The sequence below is a fragment of the Echeneis naucrates genome, chromosome 3 (genome assembly GCF_900963305.1).
Source record: "Echeneis naucrates chromosome 3, fEcheNa1.1, whole genome shotgun sequence".
Lineage (NCBI taxonomy): Eukaryota > Metazoa > Chordata > Actinopteri > Carangiformes > Echeneidae > Echeneis > Echeneis naucrates.
In genome coordinates, this window is record NC_042513.1 from 786,231 (window position 1) to 808,376 (window position 22,146).

The 22,146-nt window shown below is 40.8% G+C and overlaps 1 protein-coding gene across 1 annotated transcript in view; it reads left to right on the plus strand.

The window, feature by feature from the left end:
• Nucleotides 1–22,146, plus strand: part of LOC115040707 (CUB and sushi domain-containing protein 1-like) — a 299,299-nt gene that overhangs the window by 98,307 nt on the left and 178,846 nt on the right. The window contains exons 3-6 of the mRNA XM_029497673.1: nt 3,366–3,560; nt 4,349–4,556; nt 15,266–15,378; nt 15,943–16,020. Of these exons, the coding sequence (XP_029353533.1) occupies nt 3,366–3,560; nt 4,349–4,556; nt 15,266–15,378; nt 15,943–16,020 (594 nt within the window). The remainder of the gene's footprint in view (nt 1–3,365; nt 3,561–4,348; nt 4,557–15,265; nt 15,379–15,942; nt 16,021–22,146) is intronic.

Sequence of the window (22,146 nt, forward strand, 5' to 3'; positions counted from 1 at the left end):
TGGTGAGCAGAAAAAAATGGATGGATGAACTTGTTAAACAAGCATAAAACATGTCAGACATAATACTTGGCACCATAGCAACAACAATCTCTTCATAGTAGCTCTTTATACTTCAAATACATAAATGAGTATCTACTTATTAAAAGATTTTTGTATTTTTGTATATGTCTTTTCTTAGATCACTCTTGGAATCAATTTTAAAGACAATTAGTTCAGGACTTTGATATAATCTCTTTTGTCAAATAATCTCTAATTACCTGAACCAAAAACTTCATAGTGGTGCACTCAATGACAAGAAGAATTGCAGTCAGAACCCCGCGCTTTGTTAGTTTGCATCTCCTCCCTGTGTCTACATAGGTTTTTCCTGACAACGTTGCTTGCTGCCACAGTCCAAAGACATGCATGTTCAGTTAATTGGTAACTGGAAATGTGTGAGTGGCTCTTTGTGTTTGTCTTTGTGTGTTAGCCCTGTAATTAATTGTGACCTGTTCAGGATGTACCCAACCCAGCTAATGTCAGCTGGGATCCGTTCCCTGCCAACACACGGCACAGATTAGAGTAATACACAATACACAGGTATCTGAACTTGTAAATGACTAGAATTATTTAAAAAAAAAGCTGCATTATTAAATATTAATTGATCACAGTTAACCCCCAAACCCTAACCCTAACTCATGAATACAATTGCAAGCAGCCAATTTAACATTTGTTAGAGCTGAGAAATGTTGTATAGTTATGACTAAAAACAAGGCAAACCACTGAAATCTGAGGCTATATTATTCTTTTATTTTATCAAAAGTGTCATGACCAGTCCAAAAGCCATGATAAATAATAGGAGGTGACACAAGACATTAAAGCAAAAGCATTCATTTATTTTACTCTCTTATAGATAGATAGATAGATAGTTTATTTATCCCAGACTGGGAAATTGCAGTTTATCTACATTATTTGTGGAATTGACAAACTTTCCTAACAAATATCACAAAATGCACATTATAGACAATTGGTCGCCAGTTAGTTTAAAATGAAAGCCCCACTCACTGGGAACTTGTGCAGCTTTGCCCCCTGTGAATGTTTTGAACCAGTGTAGCTTATTATTATTATTATTATTATTATTAATATTGTCATTGATTTGTCAACATTAACATTGAGTATAGTTCAAACACAAATCCAAGTCTGCTGTAGGAACTGCTGCTTAGACCTTAGACTTTGCAGTATTATAATATATTTATTCAATGCTGCCAAAAAGGTTTTTTTGGTGAGGGGGTCAGAAAAACTATTGCTGTGATTTAATTATTAGATTTTCATGATTTAGGTGTGATACAAAAGTGAATAAACACTTTCCCAAAAACTCACTATTCTAAATGTCATTATTCAAAATAACTACTGTTATTAAAACATTATTATCTGTTGCATAACAAAACTGAAAAAAAGAAACATAAGTATACAATGTAGATCAGATCTACCATCTCTAACAGCATGCGCGCATTTAAAGAGAACTTCAGCTGCATGGCTGCATCTATGTATAGTGTGGTTCATCTGACATCATTTCTAAGGTTTTCACATAGAGCTGGAAGAATTAAGAATGAGATATTGGATATTGGATGCTGACAATATTTGTGAACACTGTCCATCCAAAATACCCCATGACTCTCTCAGATGATTTGCTCAGATGTTAGTCTAAATGAGGAAATACCTTTGTGATCCGAACTGGCTTGTTAAAACATGGCGGCCTGGCAGACAAAGCACTGTATGGTCCTGTAAGTGCGACTAATGACTTGGCCCAGTCACCATTCCTTTCACTCACTCTTCCTTTCCTTGCGTTCTTCCTGCCATCTGTCCATCCCTCAGTCAGTGCTGTAGATTGGGCTTTGAATTTGGTTGTTAAAGGCTGACGACACAGAGAACAGCACGTTCAGCTGAGTGAAAGTAACTTCCCGCTCATTCATGACTTCATACATTTTCAAATAATGAGTCAATCAGAGTAAATTATACATGTTTAGGCCCCACTGCAATTAGTTCACCTCTCTTTTTTAGTTTGTGAGTGTCTCCTCTTTCCTGTCTCTCTCATCTTCCTCAACCTCTCTCCCCTCCGCCATTAATGTGTGTGCAGTCTTTCCCACTTGTATTCATCCTTTCCTGTCCATTGCTATATCTGTTTTTTTTTTCTCCTTTTCCTCTTTCTCTTCATCTTCCTCTCATCCCATCCAATCCCTCAATTTTTTTCTTCTGTCCTAATTCTCTTGGTCTCATGGCGAAGCTTTGTCTAATTACCATGCTAGCATTTAATTGGAACAATGTACACAAACACACCGCTTGACTGAATACCTTTTACATGCAAACACACGGCACCGTGCGTGCACACACGCATGCACACTCACAGACACACAAAGTGGCGATCTGGATTGACATTACATACACGCTTTACACACCCAGCAAGTTAACATGCTCCATTTATACAAATACACATAACACACAGTGTACACTGGGGATAGATGCAGTGGCTTTTGTCCAGGTTGTACTACAGTCATTGTGTAGCTGCCCCTTCTGTGGAGCTAAGGCGTGTTGGCTACAGTTATAGATTGAATTTGGCAAAGTTATACTGTGAGCTGCCTGTAGCTGCTCCCACTGTAGAGCTGTGTCATCTAACAATGGACCGCAACAGATGCCAGAGACTCATTATTCCATATTTTTTAACTTCTAGAAAACATAACGTATGCATTTTTAGGATTTCGTGTTGCTCGCATTTGGTGGTTTATCAGTTGCCATACTAATGAATGAAGAAAGGAGCAATCTAAATCTGAATAATGTGATGTATTTGAGGTAGAGTTGGCAGGTTGGTTCTTCTTTGGACTGCCAATTGACTCATTTGTTTAAATTTGGTTCTTTTGTGTGTGTGTGTGTCACTCACTCCCACTCATCTTTATCCGTTTTATCCGTATACGGGTTGTGGGGCTGCTGGAGCCAATCCCAGCACACATTGGGCAAGGACAGATTGCCAGTCCATCGCAGGGCCAACACACAAAGTCAAACAGAGACAAACAACCACTCACACTCACATTCACACCGATGGTCAATTTAACATTGCCAGTTAACCTATACATGCATCAGGCATGTCTTTGGACGGTGGGAGGAAACCGGAGCACCCAGAGGAAACCCACGCAGACACGGAGAGAACATGCAAACACCGCACAGAAAGGTCCCAGGCCGGGAACCGAACCCACAACCTTCTTATTGTGGGGCGCTAACCACTGCGCTGCCATGCTGCCCTGTGTGTGTGTGTGTGTGTTTTTATTAATAGAATTACCCAAAAATAACTTAATTAATCAACAGCACTGGTCTCCCTTGTCTTGTCTTTGTTTCAGTCCTGCCCAGCCATACATGTGGCACACCTGGCCTTATTCCTAATGGGGTCATTCATGGCTCACGGTATAATATGGGGGACAAGATCCGATACAGCTGTGAGTCAGGTTTTGTATTGGAAGGACACAATATCCTCACATGCATTGTATCGCCTGGCAGTGGAGCTCAGTGGGATTTCCCATCACCATTTTGCAGAGGTAAGTCCTTCCTCTGTATTTCTACAAATGCCTTGTTTGCCAGCTTCAACCGTGGGAGTAAAATAATATATTACTACCTGCCTACTGACCCTAGTGGCTGGTGTCATGATAATTGAGGGACCTTAATGTGAGGTCACAGGCCAGAGGAAGACGGTGTATTGATTATTTTCTAAGAACAGCAAGGCCTGACTAAAATAATGTAACAAACCATTGTATGAATGAGATGGGGCTTGAAATCCTCAAGCAAAACCTTTTTAATGGTTCATTAGTCGACAAGCAAGAACAGATCTGTCCATGTTTTCACCATCAGGGCCATTAGATCCAGTATCTTGTGATAAATGTGCTTAAGTAATATGTTGTTTAAGTGTTTTAAGATTTATTAATAATCCGTAAGAAAATTTCACCCACAGACGTGAAAACAATAATACTGTTCAATGCTTTTCTATTGAAGTTGTAATTGCATTATTAGCATGTATTTTATGTTCTTTTTATTTTAACAAGACATACATCTGTTTCATGTTTATTCGTGAACAAAAATGAGAAATTAAGCCATTGAAAGCACTGTAAAAAAAAATATTTTTTTCACTGACTTAGTCAATTAATCAACATTTGAATAGCACACTAATAATAATGATAATAATGAATTTGAAATGTTAAAGCAATAACAAAACAGAAAACTATTAAAGCAATCTGAGACTAAACCAAATAAACAGTTCAGAAATGAAAGTATTAAGTCAATAAATGAAAAATACCATTTTCTCCTTTTTCACCTCTTTGTCTCTCTCCAGCGGAGGGAGCATGTGGCGGTACGTTACGAGGCACCGCAGGTTCAATAACCAGCCCCGGATACCCTGCAGAGTATGACAACAACCTGGACTGTACGTGGTCAATCCTCGCTGAGCCCGGGGACACCATAGCTCTTGTCTTCAATGACTTCTTATTAGAGGACAAATACGACTTCTTGGAAATCAGTGGGACAGAAGCACCAAGCATATGGTAAGATACTTGTCATATGCAGACAACATTGTTAAATAGATACAATGTAATTTTTTAAGGGCAGGGTGCTCTTTGTGAAAATCAGTATGATTAAGGCATCATGGTGAAAGCTATAGCTTCATCAAAAAGAAATCAAAGGCACACAAAAACACAAATAGTGGGCACCATTGCCTTCTGTTGTGACTTAGGTGGTGATACAGGATACCTTCCAAGAATCAATAATCTTGAGGCTTCATTGTTCTGTTAAATTCACATTAAAGAAAAAAAAATCTTTAACTTTCCACTGGATTGTGTAGTATTTAAAATTGATTTATAATGTAATTGGGAAGAATAAACATAACTACTGATTGATCTGCTGCACTTAATTAGGAGTTCAGGTTAGTTTTCTAAATTCTCTTCCAGGAAAGATGGTAAATTATTGTTTTCACTCCTATTTTCTGTGGTCATCTGTTGTACTTGCACATACTCAGATTTTTTGAATTTTGTTGGTTTGTTCAGAATATCACACTTTGAAGGGTTTCCGCAGAAGTGAAGGCAGCCCAAAGCATGTGGTGCTGTTGCTAGTTCAAGTTGCTGGAACTGTTGGAAAAATCAAGACAGTATAAAGTACAGAAGCAGTTCAGTCTCTATTTTTTTATTGCAGAATGCAATATGTATCTGTAACCCTTAAGAAAATAAGATTCATTTATTTTTTTCTTTCTGCTTTATCACTCCAGAAGTGTGCCTACAGGCTTTCAAGGTAACATGGTATTCACAAGGCAAACGATTACATAAATACAAAACTTTATGCAACAGGCCTATTTGCATTGAGGGGAGATAATGTTTGAATGTAAAACCGTGTAACCATGGAAAGATTTATTTAATGTATTTTAAACTTTTGTCAAAAATATGTTTCTTAAAAAGGCATTTATAGATGACTGTCTCCTGCAGAGACTCTCACCCATTTTTCATGTTCCTCTGACATCTACTTATAGATGAAATTGCCTTCCATGTGTAGAAAACGGCTCTTGATTGTGGCACAACTTACAAATGAATACAATGGACAGATCGACAGATAAATAAGCGGAGCCAGGAAGGCTAAGACAGAGCTGGAGACAAAAGGAATGGAGAATAATTGCACATTTAGTCCTGTCACCAGCAGAGCAATGCACCTCAGCCATGGCATTCTCATGATACCTTGTGTATGTGTGTGTGTGTGTGTATGGGTATATTTTTGGTGTGTCTGTCAGGTCTTAAGTGGACCTCTGACAGTGTGAGCTGTTGATCGTTTTTCTAGGCTCTGACAGATTACACACACAGACACACACACGCAGAGACACACACAGCTTGTGTCTGATAGTATAACACAGAAAGGCCGCTGTCAACTGACCCCTCTGCAATGCAGGGGGACGGGAGTCTACTGGAGCTTATACCCAACATTTTCTCAAATTAAAAGCAACATATAATGATGACGGTTGGTCTTGTCCACTAGCATTCACATTATTGGACCAGCTAAATAAAACCACTACTACTAGTTTAACACTGCTGCACCCTAGAGTTTCAAATTCTGTTGAAGCTCATCAATTTTAACTGAAAATATGTTTCTATCCAACAAATTGAATATTCAGTAAAAGCTCAGTGATTCAGCCCAAAGACAATATCGTTATTTAAAGCCAAACATAAATGGCCTTCTGTCGGGCACACTATTACACAAACCTAAGTACCTTTCTCCATAGGTGGGATGAAGACATGACTGACATTTTTCACTGAGGTATGTGGGCAGGTCATTGTGAACATGACTGACAATTGACAGGACCACTGTGATGGATTCTTCCTGTTTACTGTGAGCTTTTTCTGATTGGCTGTCCCAAAAGCAATTTCCTGTTGCATGTTCCTGTCTGTGAGCTGGCAGGTTGTCACATGAACATGCATACTGACAAATACTATTACAAATACTATTTATGCATAATGTTCTTAGTCAAGTGTTAACTAACCTTACTTCTAAATTTATGGTTTTAGTCTATCTTTTATTTAATCTTTGGTGTATAATGAAATGAAAGTAAAATAATGAAAATATTGTACATTGAAGGTTGGATTTCAGAATATCAGATGTATCAAATAACTTTGGAGAGAAAGACACTGGCAGGATTGATTTTTCTCATGTTTAACCTCAGGCCAGTATCAGGTAAATACTGAAGATGCTGAACAACAAAGAGAAATACTGAATACAATACAATATTCTGACCTCCAATTAGCTGTAAGTATAAGTTTCATGTTTCCTGTTCTTATACTGTTCAGCTACTCTTCACCTACATCGTGACCTCTACCCTGTCAGCCTTTCTGCCTTTCCTCTACTTTCTTCTCCCCTTCCCCCTTTTAGGCTATCCTCCTCTCACTCTCAGTCTTTCAGAGCAGAAGACAAACTGAGATGCTTAAAGCCCAACAGTGTTCGTTCTGTCATTTTCCCCAAGTGAATGGATTCTTGCACTGCTAAAGGCCATTTTATCCAAGAAGCACAACCCCCAGCAATTATTCATATTTTGTTCCTTATGGTTCTCTACAATATTCACATAGATTTTAACCCCAGCGGTCAGAGTGCAAAACTCAGGGATTTGTAGTAAAGTATTATCACCATCATAGACAGGGATTTTTAATAAGCAGTAGTTTGCTATGGTGATTTAAAAAGCCTGATTAAATCTATGAATTTCCATCTATGAATTCCCCTGGCTGTTATTGGCTGGCAATTATTCCATTATTTGACAAATATGATCACTACACCTAATGTGATGAAAACTACTCTCATATCAGGTCTCCTACCTTAATAGAGACATGAGTTGGCTCTCACCTTAGATTTGCGTTTCCCTTTCCCTCAGGAACCCCCACTCCCTCTCCAATCTCCCTCCTACAGTAGGCTGGCTAGAAATGATTCATTTCCCTCGTTTGAATCAAGGCCCTTCTCTGTGGAAAACTTCAAATAAGCATCAAGCATGAGAGCCACTCCCATTTCACATGACAGTAGCTGCAGTCTCACTTTTGTTTTACATGTTGTGGCTAAATAACCTGAGCCTCTCTTCACAAGGATGTTGCTCATCTTCATGAAATTTGCTATGCTCTCCGTCATATAGGTGTTGTATATGTTGTATTTGTACTCAGCAACTTTTAAACCTCCCAGGTAATGTAGAAGAGCAAGAAAGAGAGCATCATCTGCAAACAATGGGAATTATTAGAACAGACTTCATGGCTTTTACATCCCATACCTCCACTGAAAACACAGAGCATCTTACAATATCCTTTCCAATCACTAAAATCAAGCCAATATTGTTCCTCATAAATTGTTTAGCCTACTGTAGGTTGCTGAGATCTAAAAGTCAGCCCAAATTTTCTGCTTTGCACCTTGTCTGATCTAAGTGGGTTTTCCCAGGTCCATATAGCTGTGCAATTCCTTGATCATTTCAACACACCCTCTAGGTCTTTTATGGAAAGCTTGAGGCATCTTTGGCTGAACCTTATCCACCATTTGTATCTCATTATGAAGGGATTCAGTGACATCTACCAAAGAAAAAGGCATTTACAATTTCTGTCGTCTAACACTCTCCTCTCATCACTCCTCCTCTTTCCCTCTTCTCCTTGCTAACCCTTTTCTTTCCCCTACCAAGCGCTTAGTCTCTTCTCTCCACTCAAGAGCTCCAATTTTGTCCTCTTATTACATATGCATTTTAAATTATGTGCACTGTTTACCAGCATTTTGAACTGAGCACTTGGAATAAACAGCTCTCTGTTGTGAATAATATCCTCTCCAACTTTTTTGACTTGTATCCAATGATTATTTTTACACTGCCTTTTGTCATTTTGCAGATGCTTCCATCCACAGAGGCTTGTAATAATAATAAATACTGTATTGCCAGAAATGCAAGCAGCCGACAGGGAGAAGACAGGGCCCAAACAACGTCAGGGCAGTAGAAAGTTATGTCTGTGTCACTGTGTTGTTCATACTGTATATCACTTAAACAATGGTCTAATAATAGAGAAGTGTTATAGTAAGCACCTCTCTCCTGCTTTTGGTTTCTTTGTGCCTGTCTCTTCTCTCTCATTTGGCCTCTCTTCGTTTATTGTCTACTCTTCTCAGGTTTCTCAAACTGCTACTCTCGTTTTCTCTTATCTCTCCTCTGTTCGCATTTCCTCTCCATTTTTTTTACATTCTGCAGACTCTTCTTTCTGTCTTTCCTATATTCTCTGTTTCTCTTTGTTTCATCTCATTTCATGTTTTGAGTTTTTTTTTTTTTTTTTTTTTGTGAAAGGTCCTCTTTTCTCCTCCCTCTCTCCTTTCTTCTGTCATTCCTCTCTTTACAACTTCACTTGCTTTCTTGTTTATTTCAATCCTGTGCAATCTGGTATTTGTAATGTCTGAACTTATTTAGAGTTGCTTCACTGTCTCACCTTTCCTTGCTTTAGACCTCCTATCTAGTCTAACCTCTCCCCTCCTGTTCATTTGGGTGGGTTTCCTGCTCTCACGTTTTATGTTCTTTATCCATCAGACCTTGTTTGTATCTGCATGTTTCCTTGTGGGGTATTCTCTCACTTATCTCTTCTCTGTTTTTGTCCTTCTTTCTTTCTCTTGCATTTCCTTTGCTTTCCTAAAACCTCCTTCCCTGATTTCTGTCAGGCCTGTCCGTCGTTATTTGTTTCTCCTTTCCTCTCCATCTCCGCCTAACCTCTTTGCTGTATCCTCTGATTCCTCTACATCAGGCCTGTCTTATTGCAGACTTTTATCCATCTCTTGTCAGTCTTTCTCCTCTTGTTTGTGCCCTCTTCCCGTCCTCCTTCTTTTCAGTTTCATCTCTCTGTCCTGCTCCTCTCTGACCTCTTGTATCATTTTCATTCCAATGTCAGGCAGCTGGCCAGCCCCGATGAATAATGGAGGATGTGCAGCATGTCTTGCACATTTTATCAGATTCACTCTCAACTTTTCATATTTGTCTTTGTTCTCTCCAACACACAAGGACCTAATTTATTTGATTGAGTGAACACAGTCTAGCATCAGTATGCAAACTTGCATCCATGTAATTTTATCAGTTTTGGATAGTAATGCTCATTATTGTTCCCCAACTCCAGTCTCATAGTGTTGTTGTTTCAGGCTTTGTGGTTGTATACTGTACACTACATCAACTGACTTCTTTCTTTCCTTCAACTACTTCAGTCACTGGAGGTGCCTAAAAATAAAACACAACTATAGTTTGTGATATGCTGCTGCCTTGCATAAGTATCCTTTAGGGATAAGTTATCGCTCCCCATCTTTTTGAAACACATAAATGTTTGAAGACGGGCCAAATGGCAGGATAGATTCATCCCCTCAAAACCTCAGTTAGATGAACCAAAACGCAAAGTGTTTTTCTATGTTAACTGTAACTGTGTTTAAAGATATTTCTTTAGTCAATTTTGGACACATAAAGTACAGTGATGCATGGCACCAATGCGTAGATGCATAGTGAATAGTAAAATATTTAATTAAATAATTAACTTCAAAAGTGCAACAATTTCAGTCATTCTATGTCTTTTTTTCCTCAGTGCAAACTGGATGTGGTTCTTAATCGGTTATTCAAAAAATTCAATTAAGTGCTCTGTTATTTTTGTCGCTGCGTTTCATTTAATTATATTGGCAAAATGTATCAATGACAGAACAACAACTTTCTACAGGATACTTTGTGGCCGGAATTTCCTTCATGCTTCTCCTGTGATCATTTCACATGTTCAGATAAATGCTATATTGCCAAATAGAGCAGAGCAATATGGCTCACAAATGTAATGAAACTGTTTGCATGGCATTGTTTGTGTCCTCTTATGGAGAAGCTGGGATCATATTTTTAGTTGATCCAAGCTGATTTCTCATTTAAAATGAACTGATGAAAATGTGCAATGAGACGTTCTGATATAAGTTTTATTGAGTTAATTTCCCATTCCCAGAAGCATGTCTATAAGTGATTGCGAGGAAAAGGAAACGATTGGCTAACCAAGATATAACAGTTTTACATTTGGACTACAACTGGAATGAAATTATGAGGTACATTTGTAGCCCTTTAACCGAGCCTGTAGTTGAGATGATTTATACATTGCATTTTCTGTTGTTATTATTAGCAAATTCACTATACTGGTTGATTTATTCAGCAAATGAGTACATTTGCTGGATTATCATATTGTTGTTTATATTTCTATCGTCACTTATAAATCCTGTTCTCTATTGCATAACCACTGCTTTGCAAATGCGCTGGGCCTGAGGCTCTAACAATATAATATCAGCAATAATTTCCCAAAGTAATACTCAACAGGTAATTGTTTTTCTTCATAACAGGAATGCATTTGTAAGGCTCTACCAATAAACAAGTCAACACCACACATTTAGCTTCCACTAAATCAAATCAAATCATATGAAGAAGTATGACTTGATTTTCATACAGGCATGAAGCTACAAAAATGTCTTAGTTCATTGAATAATTACTTTAGGGATGAACAGTTTCCACAGGTGGGAAATTAATTTAGTTACTTCATTAAAGGATTTTTTTTATTTATTTAACAGTATTTGCTTACTTTTAGAAAGAAGTTAATGCATAGAAAACCTTACAGCATGAAGGTCCTGGGTTCGAACCACATATTGAGTGTGCATGTTCTTCTGTGTGTGTGTGTGTGTGGCCAATGTGGTATCTGTTGGGCATTGTTGTTTTCACCTTCCCACAGTCCACAGACATGCACATTTAGGTTAATTGGTGACTCTAAATTGCCCATGGGTATGAGTGAGTATGAATGGTTGCATATCTTTATCTATACAGACTAGCAACCTTGGACCCAGGGCCCAGTGTAAGCTGGGATTTGCTTCAGCCCCACTTGCGACCTGAACGGATAAGTATAAGATAATGGATAAGATAATGCACAGGCAATTATCTCCACCTCCACCAGCTAAAGATGCTTAAAGTGTACACTATTACTGGCTTATGTGTCCATTAAATTATTTTCAAAACATCTGCCCATGATAATTACCAAATCAAGCACACACTGGTTGACATGGTCCAGATTCCAGTTGTCAGTATTAATTCATTATTATTAATGAATGTCTCTTTATAAATATCTTGTGTTAATAGCACCGGTTTTGCTGGTTGGATGGTTCAGTTCACTTCACAGTTCATCATCATTTTTACATTGATTTTCATATAGAAACTTATGAGTTACTAGTCAGAGTCTCCTACTGCATGTAGTTTAGTAATGTACCTCACTTTAGCTTAACTTTGGATAAAAGTGCCTGGCCTTTGTGTCAATTTGGTCTTCGACTTCCCAGGTTTTTTGTTTATTAAAAAAAAAAACATTCTTCCAGCTTTGATTCAAATGTAGTTTGTTTTGTTTTTTACTAGACAAGTTGCCTAAGAGCATTTTCTTTTACCAGATGTTGTAGATCTGAGATGAAAACCAAACACTGGTGCCAATACCAACACCACTGTAACTGTGCTGAAATCTACGTAAAAATAAATGCTAACCATACTGAAACTCCAATAATTGTCCAACATCAAATGGGAGATCCAGATAATTAGTTACGTTGAAACCAGGCTCCCTACACTCTAACTATAGGCCATACAGTAGTCTACTGCAGTCACTGTTTTATTGAAGTAGCAAATCTAAATGTAAAGTGTCTGCATTATGTAGAAAAAAAAATCCAATCATTTTGATTCCCCCTTTGAGGCTTTTATCTAATTTATGTAATGTCTTTATGTCACACAAGCACACATTTATATTTAACCACAGTGCCTGGGAAATACCACTGGTTGACTCAGAGAGATAACATATTGCTCTTTAGTCTGTGTGTAATGTGGAGCAGGAGTGCCTTCAGGGAGACACAGTGACAGTGCTTTTGTCTTATCTGACATTTTCCACATTCTTTTTCTCTGATTTTCACAAGATGCCTCCTTTAGTGTCTTTCTGATATGATAACTTTTCCAACTGTATTCATCGAGACTGAACTTTTTGTCTCCTATCTCAAGCGCCAAATTTTCTCCTCCAACAAGTGTAAATATTTTTTACCAGCTCTAAATTTTTATTTCTGTCCTGAGCTTTGTGTCTTCCTCTCTCATTGCCTCTTCAATCTCTACTTAGTATACCTCTGTTATTGTTAAAGGCCAACTACACTAGGACATGGTGGATACCGGTAGTCAGGGAAGCTGCCTGGCTGAAGAGAGTCCTTTGGGGACATGTTGTCCCTGGGGACTCCTTTGGCAGTCCTGAGGTATACCCCCAGGTGTGGATGAGATACCCCCTGAAATGCTGGAGGGTTTCACAGTGCAGGAGTGACAGACAAGGGTTGTGGTCCCTCTCTTCAATAAGGGAGACCAGAGGGTGTGTGCCAATTACAGGAACATCACACTAATTAGCCTCCCCGGAGAAGTCCACTCTAAAGTACTGGAAAGGAGGGTCCATCCTCTGATTGATGAGGAACAATGGCTCTGCGTTGTCTCCAATTGTCAAGTTATTTGTTTGAAATTTTTGATTCTTGAATTCTTTGATTTGATGTCTGCCAAAACTCGAAAAAAAAAAAAACCTTTGACCCAACAGAGAACACAGGACAACTCATACCCTTCTTATTGTTTTTTATTGTGGTTTCAATGTTGACCGAAGGTATACTGTAGATTTGATAACCTTGAAGACAGGAAAATAAACAACCCATTAACTCAAATTAAAATGTTCTTTAACAATTAATGAAATTATACATTGGATACAATTGATGATATTCAAATAAACTAAAGAAATTATCAAATGTATACAGAAAGATAAACATAAACCCTTCCATTTGAGTAAGTCAATAAACAAATCATATTGAAATGAACTAACATTCTTGAAATTCACAACCTAAAGGAAGCAAACCACATTCATTCCTGGGAGTGAATTGCTTGTCCCACACACATGCCACACTGTGCCACACTCTCAACCCAACCGGTCAAGGCAGATGGCCGCCCCCCCCTGAGCCTGGTTCTGCTCGAGGTTTCTGCCTCTTAAAGGAAGTTTTTCCTTGCCACTGTTGCCAAGTGCTTGCTCATCGGGGGATCTGTTGGGTCTCTTTAAATAAATTTATAAAGAGTTTGGTCTAGACCTGCTCTATATGTAAAGTGCCTTGATGTAACTTTGTTATGATTTGGCGCTATACAAATAAATCTGATTTGATTTGATTTGACTGCTGCTCTGGCTCATCACAGGTGAGATGAGTTTGGTGATTGTATGACCTGGGACCTAGAAGTCAAATCTTGTGTCCTGGTGAATCCAGAGGTCTGACATTTCTACTGCCCCCTGCTGAGACACTCCATACTGGCAGTTTTTGTTTTTCCTTTCTTTTTTTCATCTGGTTTAACACCACTTCCATTTGTGATATTCATGGACAGGTTTCCACAGCCGTGGTGAGGTAGGAATTACAGGTCGGTAACCAGAGGACCATATCATTACTTTTTGTGGATGATGTGGTCCTTTTGGCAAAACCGGCCTTAGACCTACAGCATTCACTGGCTCGGTTTGCAGCTCAAGCAGCGGGGATGAGGATCAGCACCTCTAAATCTGAGGCCATGGTCCTCAGTAGGAAACCAATGGTTTGCCTACTCCAAGTGGGGAATGAGTCCTTGCCAAAAGTAAAAGAGTTCCAGTATCTCAGAGTTTGTGCACATTCAGGAATTCTGGAGCGTGAGATTGACTGGAGATTCAGGGCTGCTAGTGCTGTGCTGCATTTGAGGTTGCTGGGAAAAGGAAGTCTGGAGCTCCTTGCCCCCCCAACCCCCAAAAAAGATAACAAATAAAACTAACAGGACAAACTGGAGGCCCGTTAAGTCAAGCAAACATATTTGCTGCTGGAGCTGTGGATACAACTCAGCTTTGGTTTCTGCTTTCTAATTCTGCTGTTACTCCCATGACTTGACTTCGGATAACCAGACAGATGGGTGGATTTTTATAAATTGGTATTTCAAATCAGAAAAGCTTTTGGTCAGTGATGACCAAATTTATTGAATTCTGGCATCTGTATTTTCCATGTTGGGATCAAATATCTTTTCAACTGAAACGGCTTTTACAGTCAGGCTTAAATTCAAACTTAAATTCAAACACTATGTGACGCAAGTTCTGCTTCACATACTGACATTTTTATTATGTGTATTTCCTCAGATGAAGGGTTGGGGGGTATATGGAGCCCGGAGTTATTCACAGCTGTTGTTTTGAGGCGTGTATAATATGTCTACATTTCTTTTTGATGTGCGATTTCACAGCACTTTTTTCAGCATTGATTGGGCTGTGTTGCAATCCATAATGCTGGAATCCCTAATTACATGGCAGAAGTTTTGAAGTCCTTTCCCAAAACAACTGTATCTTTTCATGAGATTTCTCTTTTACCTGCAATCGAAATACTTAATGAAAATATTTTTAATTCTTTCCATCCAGTAATTGCAAAAACTCCAAGAAACAAGAAACAAAAGTGATCTCTGGAGAAGGCTATATTTTATGTTCCAGCATGGTATTAGCCACAAGTGTGGACTATAAAGAAGCTTAGAAATATACACACATTACACAACAATAACAGTGTATGCCCTGGACTTGCAAAAAACATTTTTTTTACATCATACCTTATCTTTTGAATTTGACATTTATTCTATACCACTAAAACAAACTCAGAAATGTTTTTGAACAGCAGTTGAAAATGTGAGCGTTTTTCTTACCTCCAGGTTGACTGGTACAACCCTGCCCTCACCGGTGATATCAAACAAGAATTGGCTTCGGATACATTTCACCTCAGACAGCAACCACCGAAGAAAAGGATTCAGTGCTCAGTACCAAGGTATGTCACATGTGTCTATGGGTAAAACTGCATTTGGTCTAATTAAGAACTTATTTATGGGAAAAGCAATCTGAAATCACCTGACTGAAGTGGGTGGACATTTTTTATCATCCAATTGACTGGTTGTGTGGCAGTATTAGCATATTTATATCCATGCAATTTCCAAATGGTGGACAAAACACTGCAAGCCTGCCTGTTTTCTGTTTGTTTGGTTTTTTTTTTTGTTTTGTTTTGTTTTTTTATTCAACACAATGTTGACTCCCTTTTCTCCCAGTTGTCTGTCTCAATCTTGCCCTCTTGCCTCTTACCATAGTCGTTTTTCTGACAGTCTCACCTGAATGTGTGTGTGTGTGTGTGTTTGGGGATTAGGAAAGCGAGGGAGATGTGCTTTTCATGCATTTATCATAGATTTGTTAGGAGAGGGGGAGAGTGAAGCCCTTTTTGGATTGCACAGATGGAGTTGATGTGATCTGAATAGCAATCCTGAAAATAATAATAAGCACTTAAAAAAATCTATATTATGTACCATCTAATAATTCAAGTCTTCTCCTTTCCCTTTTGCAGTTAAGAAAGCAATAGAGTTGAAGTCCAGAGGGGTGAAGATGTTGCCCAGCAAAGACTCTAGTCACAAAAATGCTGTCTGTAAGTAAGCTTTAATCTGCCGTTTAAAATATATATATATATATATATATATATATATATATATATATATATATATATATACATATATATCTTAGAACTATTCTATTATATATACAATACAGGCTAAAAGTTTGTTCACACTTTCCTATTCATTTGAATGAGAATGTGTGTCCAAAAATTTTGGCCTATACTGTATATATATATATATGTTTGAGATATTTCCTATCTCTCAGTTTCACAGCCAGGTTTGAACTTGTTAAAAAGTAATTTCATTCTTCAGCCCATTACCACCCATATAGCCCTATAAAAGTTTTTCTTCAGTTGACAGCAAAACAATTAAAGGCACTTGTGTCAATAAAAGTAGTTTTGCTTTATCATAAAAGTAAGAATATAATTGTTTGTGTATTTTTGTGTCACTGGAATAAAAGCTAGCCAACATGGTGTTTTTTTTTTTTTATCAGTTCAGTTGATGAAGTTGAATTGTTTCCTTTTATTTTAACTCTGAAGACATGTTCAAGCCGTCACTTGCACACACAGTGTTCGTATTTCTGTTGATGTGAGGAGGAAAATTTGATTACAGTCCTGAATCAACTCACCACAGCATTGTGACTCAATTTCTCCTGGCTGTCGTTGTGGCTTCCCAATGTTTTGTATTATCCGTTTTAGCTTTTTATGTATGTTTTAACTTTCTAACATCCCAAAAGCTAAATGGAGTCTGGAGGGCCAGTGCTGTGACTCTACTTGGCCTTGGCTGGAAATGATCCATTTTATTCATTCCTTTTAGTGGTACAGCCAAGACTCTAGAAAGAGACAGCGTATTCTCCATCAACTGAAGTCAGTGTCAGCTCATCTATTTGCCATAGTCTTAGTCAGTATTAAAAATTGCAATCCAGCATGATTAATGATAGAGGAAAAAGTTTTCACATTGATAGCGCTTAATTTCTTTCTTTCGTTCTTGCTCCCTGTGTTTGTCTCCTATCTGTTTCATAAATAGCTCCCTTTATTGAAGTTCTCATATTGTACAGACTACCACCAAACAGTTCATGTACATGCATATTATAAAAGTAATTTCAATGAGATCTAAATGGGTTTTGTCACTCCTTCCTCCATACCATTTGTAATATGATGAGGGCCATTTATTGCACTTTTCAACTAAAATGAGAACAGCTTTGAATACAAAAAGAATGACCATATGTCAGAGACGTCGTTGAGTGTTGTCTATGATATATAGTTTTTGGTATGTTTGCAGTGAAAATATCATCAACCAACAGTCAACATGGGAAACTGTCTCTCCAAGAAAAAAAAACTGCAGTAACAGAAGTTTTAGAATATGGCCAAAAAGGGCATACATCAGTGTTAAAGTTGTACATTGGTGTTGCAGTATTGTGGTATCGTTTGGCTTGCATGACCTCTGAACAAATAGTTATTTTGACCCAAACTTCCCGTCATCTCTCCTCTTCTCTTTTTCCTTCCCTCAATCAGGCTGGACTGGAATTGTGCTGTTTTTGTGCAATACAAACCACTTTTTTTTAAAAGATTTCTTTCCCCATTTACAGAGTGGCCGTATAGACACATTGGATTTTTTTTCAACATATGTTTATTGTTTTTTAGTACGGGAAAAGAACACAAGACAAGGACCTGCCTCCCCACCCTAGAATTAACTAATAAAACACGAACAGGATCAGCTCATCCTTAAAAGTATAAATAAATAACACAGACCACAGATGGCAATAAACTTAATATACATATTAAAAAAGAAAAAAGAAAACTCAACATATTAGTCTCTTCCTTGAAATAGTTGCAATACAGGGTCCCACATTTTTTGAAACGTCTCCCCTCTCTTCATTATAAAGTCTCAGTCTCACCAGGTGAAGCATATTTGCCATTTCTCTCAACCACAGATCGTACGTGGGTGCAATGTCTGACCTCCATGCGCAGAGGATTAACTTTTTCGCAATCACAGTTCCAAATATGATAGCCTTTTTCTCATATTTGTTGGCTAAAGTCATAGGGGTAGTTGCCACAGAATGGCAACAAGTGCATCCCAACATATACCCATAAGTGTAATGGGTGAGGTTTGGACCCAAAAGCAGCACTAACAAGACCAGGGAGATTAGTAGACTTTTATTGTCAGCAGAAGCAGGTAAATAAGCACAGTTCAGTTCAAAGGGGAAGTGGCAGTCCTTAAGGGGCTTGGGGGGAAATCCGAGGGCCCAGAATGAAGCTGTTGATGAGGCAGCAGTACCAGGCAGAGGACCGAAGAACCAGCAGGTAAGTTAACACAAGAAACACTCACGAGGATACTGTCCCAGCGATGATCAATGGAGAGACCAGGAGAAATCACATGCTGCAGCACTGGAGGGGGAGGACTAAAACTACTCAGATCCAGATAATTCCATTACGGCAGCCACGTGGGCGGAGGGGGTCTGAAGGAGGGCCCCCTTGAAATCTGAGGATGAGTCCTCCTCGGAGGAAGAGGCCCCCTCCACCTCCAAGTCGACAGGCATGGGAGGGACGGGTGACCCCCAAAGAGCAGCCCCAGCGGAGGAGGTCGACCTGGAGGGTTGGTCGGGGTATTGCTGATGGAAATCGGCGATGAGGCGAGGGTCGAGGATGTGACCAGCAGGGACAAACTCTCCTCCAGACCATAGCCTTCCCAGTCGACCAGGTATTGGAGCCCACGACCACGACGGCAGGAGCGCAGCAGGCGAAGGACAATGTAGGCAGGACCACCATCGATGAGGCGGGGGAGGAGGAGTGGGGGGCACCAGTAAGCTCTCCAAAACCTGCTTGACCCGAGACAGATGGAAGGTGGGGTGGATGCGCATGGACCGGGGGAGCTGCAGCCTCACTGCCGCCGGGTTGATGACCTTCAGAATGGGAAAAGGACCGATAAATCTGGGAGCCAACTTCCTGGATTCCACCGGGGTGGAGAGCCAGACCTTTTGGCCAACTTGGTAAGTCCGGGCTTGAGTGTGACTCCAGTTGGCAGACGAGGAGTAGCGGTCAGAGGCTCGGAGAAGGGCTACTCGAGCTCGGGTCCAGGTACTCGATCCACAAGAGCTGCTGGGACCAAGAGGAGGGGTTCTGTGACACTATACAACGCAGTGCTGTCTCCATCTCTTGATTCATGCACTCCGTCTGGCCATTGGACTGGGGGTAGAAACCGAAGGACAGACTAACGGAGGCCCCAAGCTGAGCACAGAACTCCCACCAGAAGATGGAGGTGAACTGTGGGCCCCAGTCAGAGACCACAGCAGTGTGAAGACCATGGAGGTGGAAGATGTGGAGCAGGACCAGCTGAGCAGTCTCCTTGGTGGAGGGGAGTTTGGGGAGAGAAATGAAATGTGCCATCTTGCTGAACCGGTCAACCACTGTGAGAATGACTGTGTTCCCACCAGAAGAGGGAAGACCAGTGACATAGTCCAGGGAGATGTGGGACCATGGACGCCGAGGTGAAGGAAGAGGTTGCAGAAATCCAGCAGGGAACTGAAGAGAAGGCTTGTGTTGGCTGCAGCCATGACAGGCATTGATGTACTCATGAGTGTCCTCTTCCAGCATGGCCCACCAGAAGCATTGCTTCAGTGCATCACAAATCCTCCAGATTCCAGGATGGCAGGTAAGTTTGGAGGAGTGAGCCCACTGGAGCACGTCAGGCCTCAGAGCCGGAGGAACAAAGAGGCGGTCCGGGGACAGGTGCTGGGACCTGGTTGATTCTCCACTGCAGCTCTCACCCTTTCCTCCACCTCCCAGGTCAGGGAAGCAATCAAACAGGGAGAAAGTAGGATGGAGTCGGCCTCTTTCCTTGACTCCCCCTCCCCCTTGAACTGTCGTGACAAGGCATCTGACTTGACATTGCGGGAACCGGGGTGATAGGAGAGGGAGAAGTTGAACCGTGTGAAGAAGAGGGACCAGTGGGCCTGCCGAGATTTTGGACGGGTCCATCTGCAGGCTACCCGGAGCCACAAGGTAGCCCAGGAAGGAGACAGATGAGGTGTGAAACTCACACTTGTCGGCCTTGATGAAGAGGGAGTTCTCGAGGAGGCGCTTAAGAACTGTCCGAACATGACTGATGTGCTCCTCACAGGTCTTGGAGAAGATCAGGATGTCATCTAAGTACACGAACACAAAGTGGTTGAGCATGTCTCCGAGCACGTCATTAACCAGGGCTTGGAAGACAGCGGGGGCGTTGGTGAGACCGAAGGGCATCAGCGGGTATTCATAGTGAATGGAGGGGATGTTGAAAGCAGTCTTCCATTCATCACCTTCCTGGATGCGGACCAGATGATCCAGCTTGGTGAAGATGGCGGCCCCCTGGAGAAGCTCAAAGACTGAGGAGATGAGAGGGAGTGGGTAGTGATTCTTGATGGTGATGTCGTTGAGGCCCTGATAATCAATGCATGGCCTCAGTGTCTTGTCTTTCTTTTCGACAAAGAAGAAACCTGCCCCCGCAGGAGAAGAAGAGGGCGGAATGCTTCCTGCTGCCAGAGAGTCATTGATGTAGGCTTCCTTAGCCTCTCTTTCGGGGCCAAACAAAGAGCAGAGACGGCCCTTGGGTGGAGTGGTGCTGGGCTGCAGGTCAATGGCATAGTCATAAGGGCGATGAGGGGGCAGGGATTACCCTGTTGAAGGCCCACCAAGAAGCTCCTATTCCAAACACCTTGCGTAGCTCCTCTGAGAATGCCTGGAAGGAGGCACAAGCTGGAGTCTGTTTCTCCCACTTCGCAGTCCCCCAGAGACTGGCACGGCCCGTGAGGTGGTTGATGTGAAGGCCACTCTGGCTGCCTCAGTGGAAAACGTGAGGGGCTGGAGAGCAAACAGGTCGTGATGAACGGGTTGCAGCTGTCAGGATCCCCAGTGTAACGCTCGGGTGCGCCAACACGAGGTTCAATGATGGCTCCGGAAGGAGGCGGTGGTGGTGGTGGTGGTGTTGGGGGTTTAGGAGGCCGCGATGTTGCAACTGCCTGAGCAAGGGTGGCTGTCAGCTGCTGGATCTGGGTGATGGCATCCGCCCTCATGCTTTCATGTCACTGGAGAACGTCCTCTATTTTCTCCAAGCAGTTCTGTGGAGATGGAGGGCGAGATGGGTCCATGACTGGCCAGATTGTACTGTAATGGTTGAGGTTTGGACCCAAAAGCAGCACCAACAAGACCAGGGAGATTGGTAATGACTTTTATTGTCAGCAGAGGCAGGTAAATAAGCACAATTCAGTTCAAAGGGGCTTGCAGGAAAATCCGAGGGCCCAGAATGAAACTGTTGATGAGGCAGCAGTGCCAGGCAGAGGACTGAAGAACCAGCAGGTAAGTTAACACAAGAAACACTCACAAGGATACTGTCCCAGCGATGATCAATGGAGAGACCAGGAGAAATCACACGCTGCAGCACTGGAGGGGGAGGACTCAGAGCAGCCCCGTGAGCAGGCAGACAAAAATCAGGAAGGGGCAAGGCAGTTTCGTGGTCAAAAACAGAATAGCTCAAGTATTTACCAGGGCAGGGACAAGGCGGGTAGGTTGGGAGCAGGCAGGGTCGGAACCAGGAGAAGTTTTGCATGGGTACAAAGAACAATCTGGCAGTGAGTGTGGAGCAGAGTGGAGCTTTTAACCTGGCTTGATTAGGAGGAGGTGAATGGAGTGACTGACGAGGTGGGTGTGGCTGGCAGATGTGGTGAGCAGGGGAGTGGTGAGTGGAAAACCACTGGAGGCAGGTATGTATGGAGGGCAAATCATGACAATAAGCTATAGAAAAGCAATGAAAAATACTTTTCCAGTATGTATACAGTTTACTGCATAACCAAAAAGAATGTATTACGTTACCAGTCAAAGACTTACATATGTTGCAAAGGGGTGAAACACCTGGAAAGAAATTGTGCAGTTTTTCTCTAGAATAATAGAGTCTATGTAATGTATTAATCTGTATAAGGCAATGCCTGACATTCACAGAGCAATCACGTATAGTTCTTAAGCATTCCTCCCGTACTTCGTCTTTCATATCTGTATTCAGTTCATCGTTCCATGCCTGCCTAATACAGGGTACTTGCACCATTTTAAGAGAAAAATGTAATGCTTTTCAAGACCTTTTTAAGACCACCAACAAATAAAATGTAAAACTTTTTTTTTTTTTTTTTT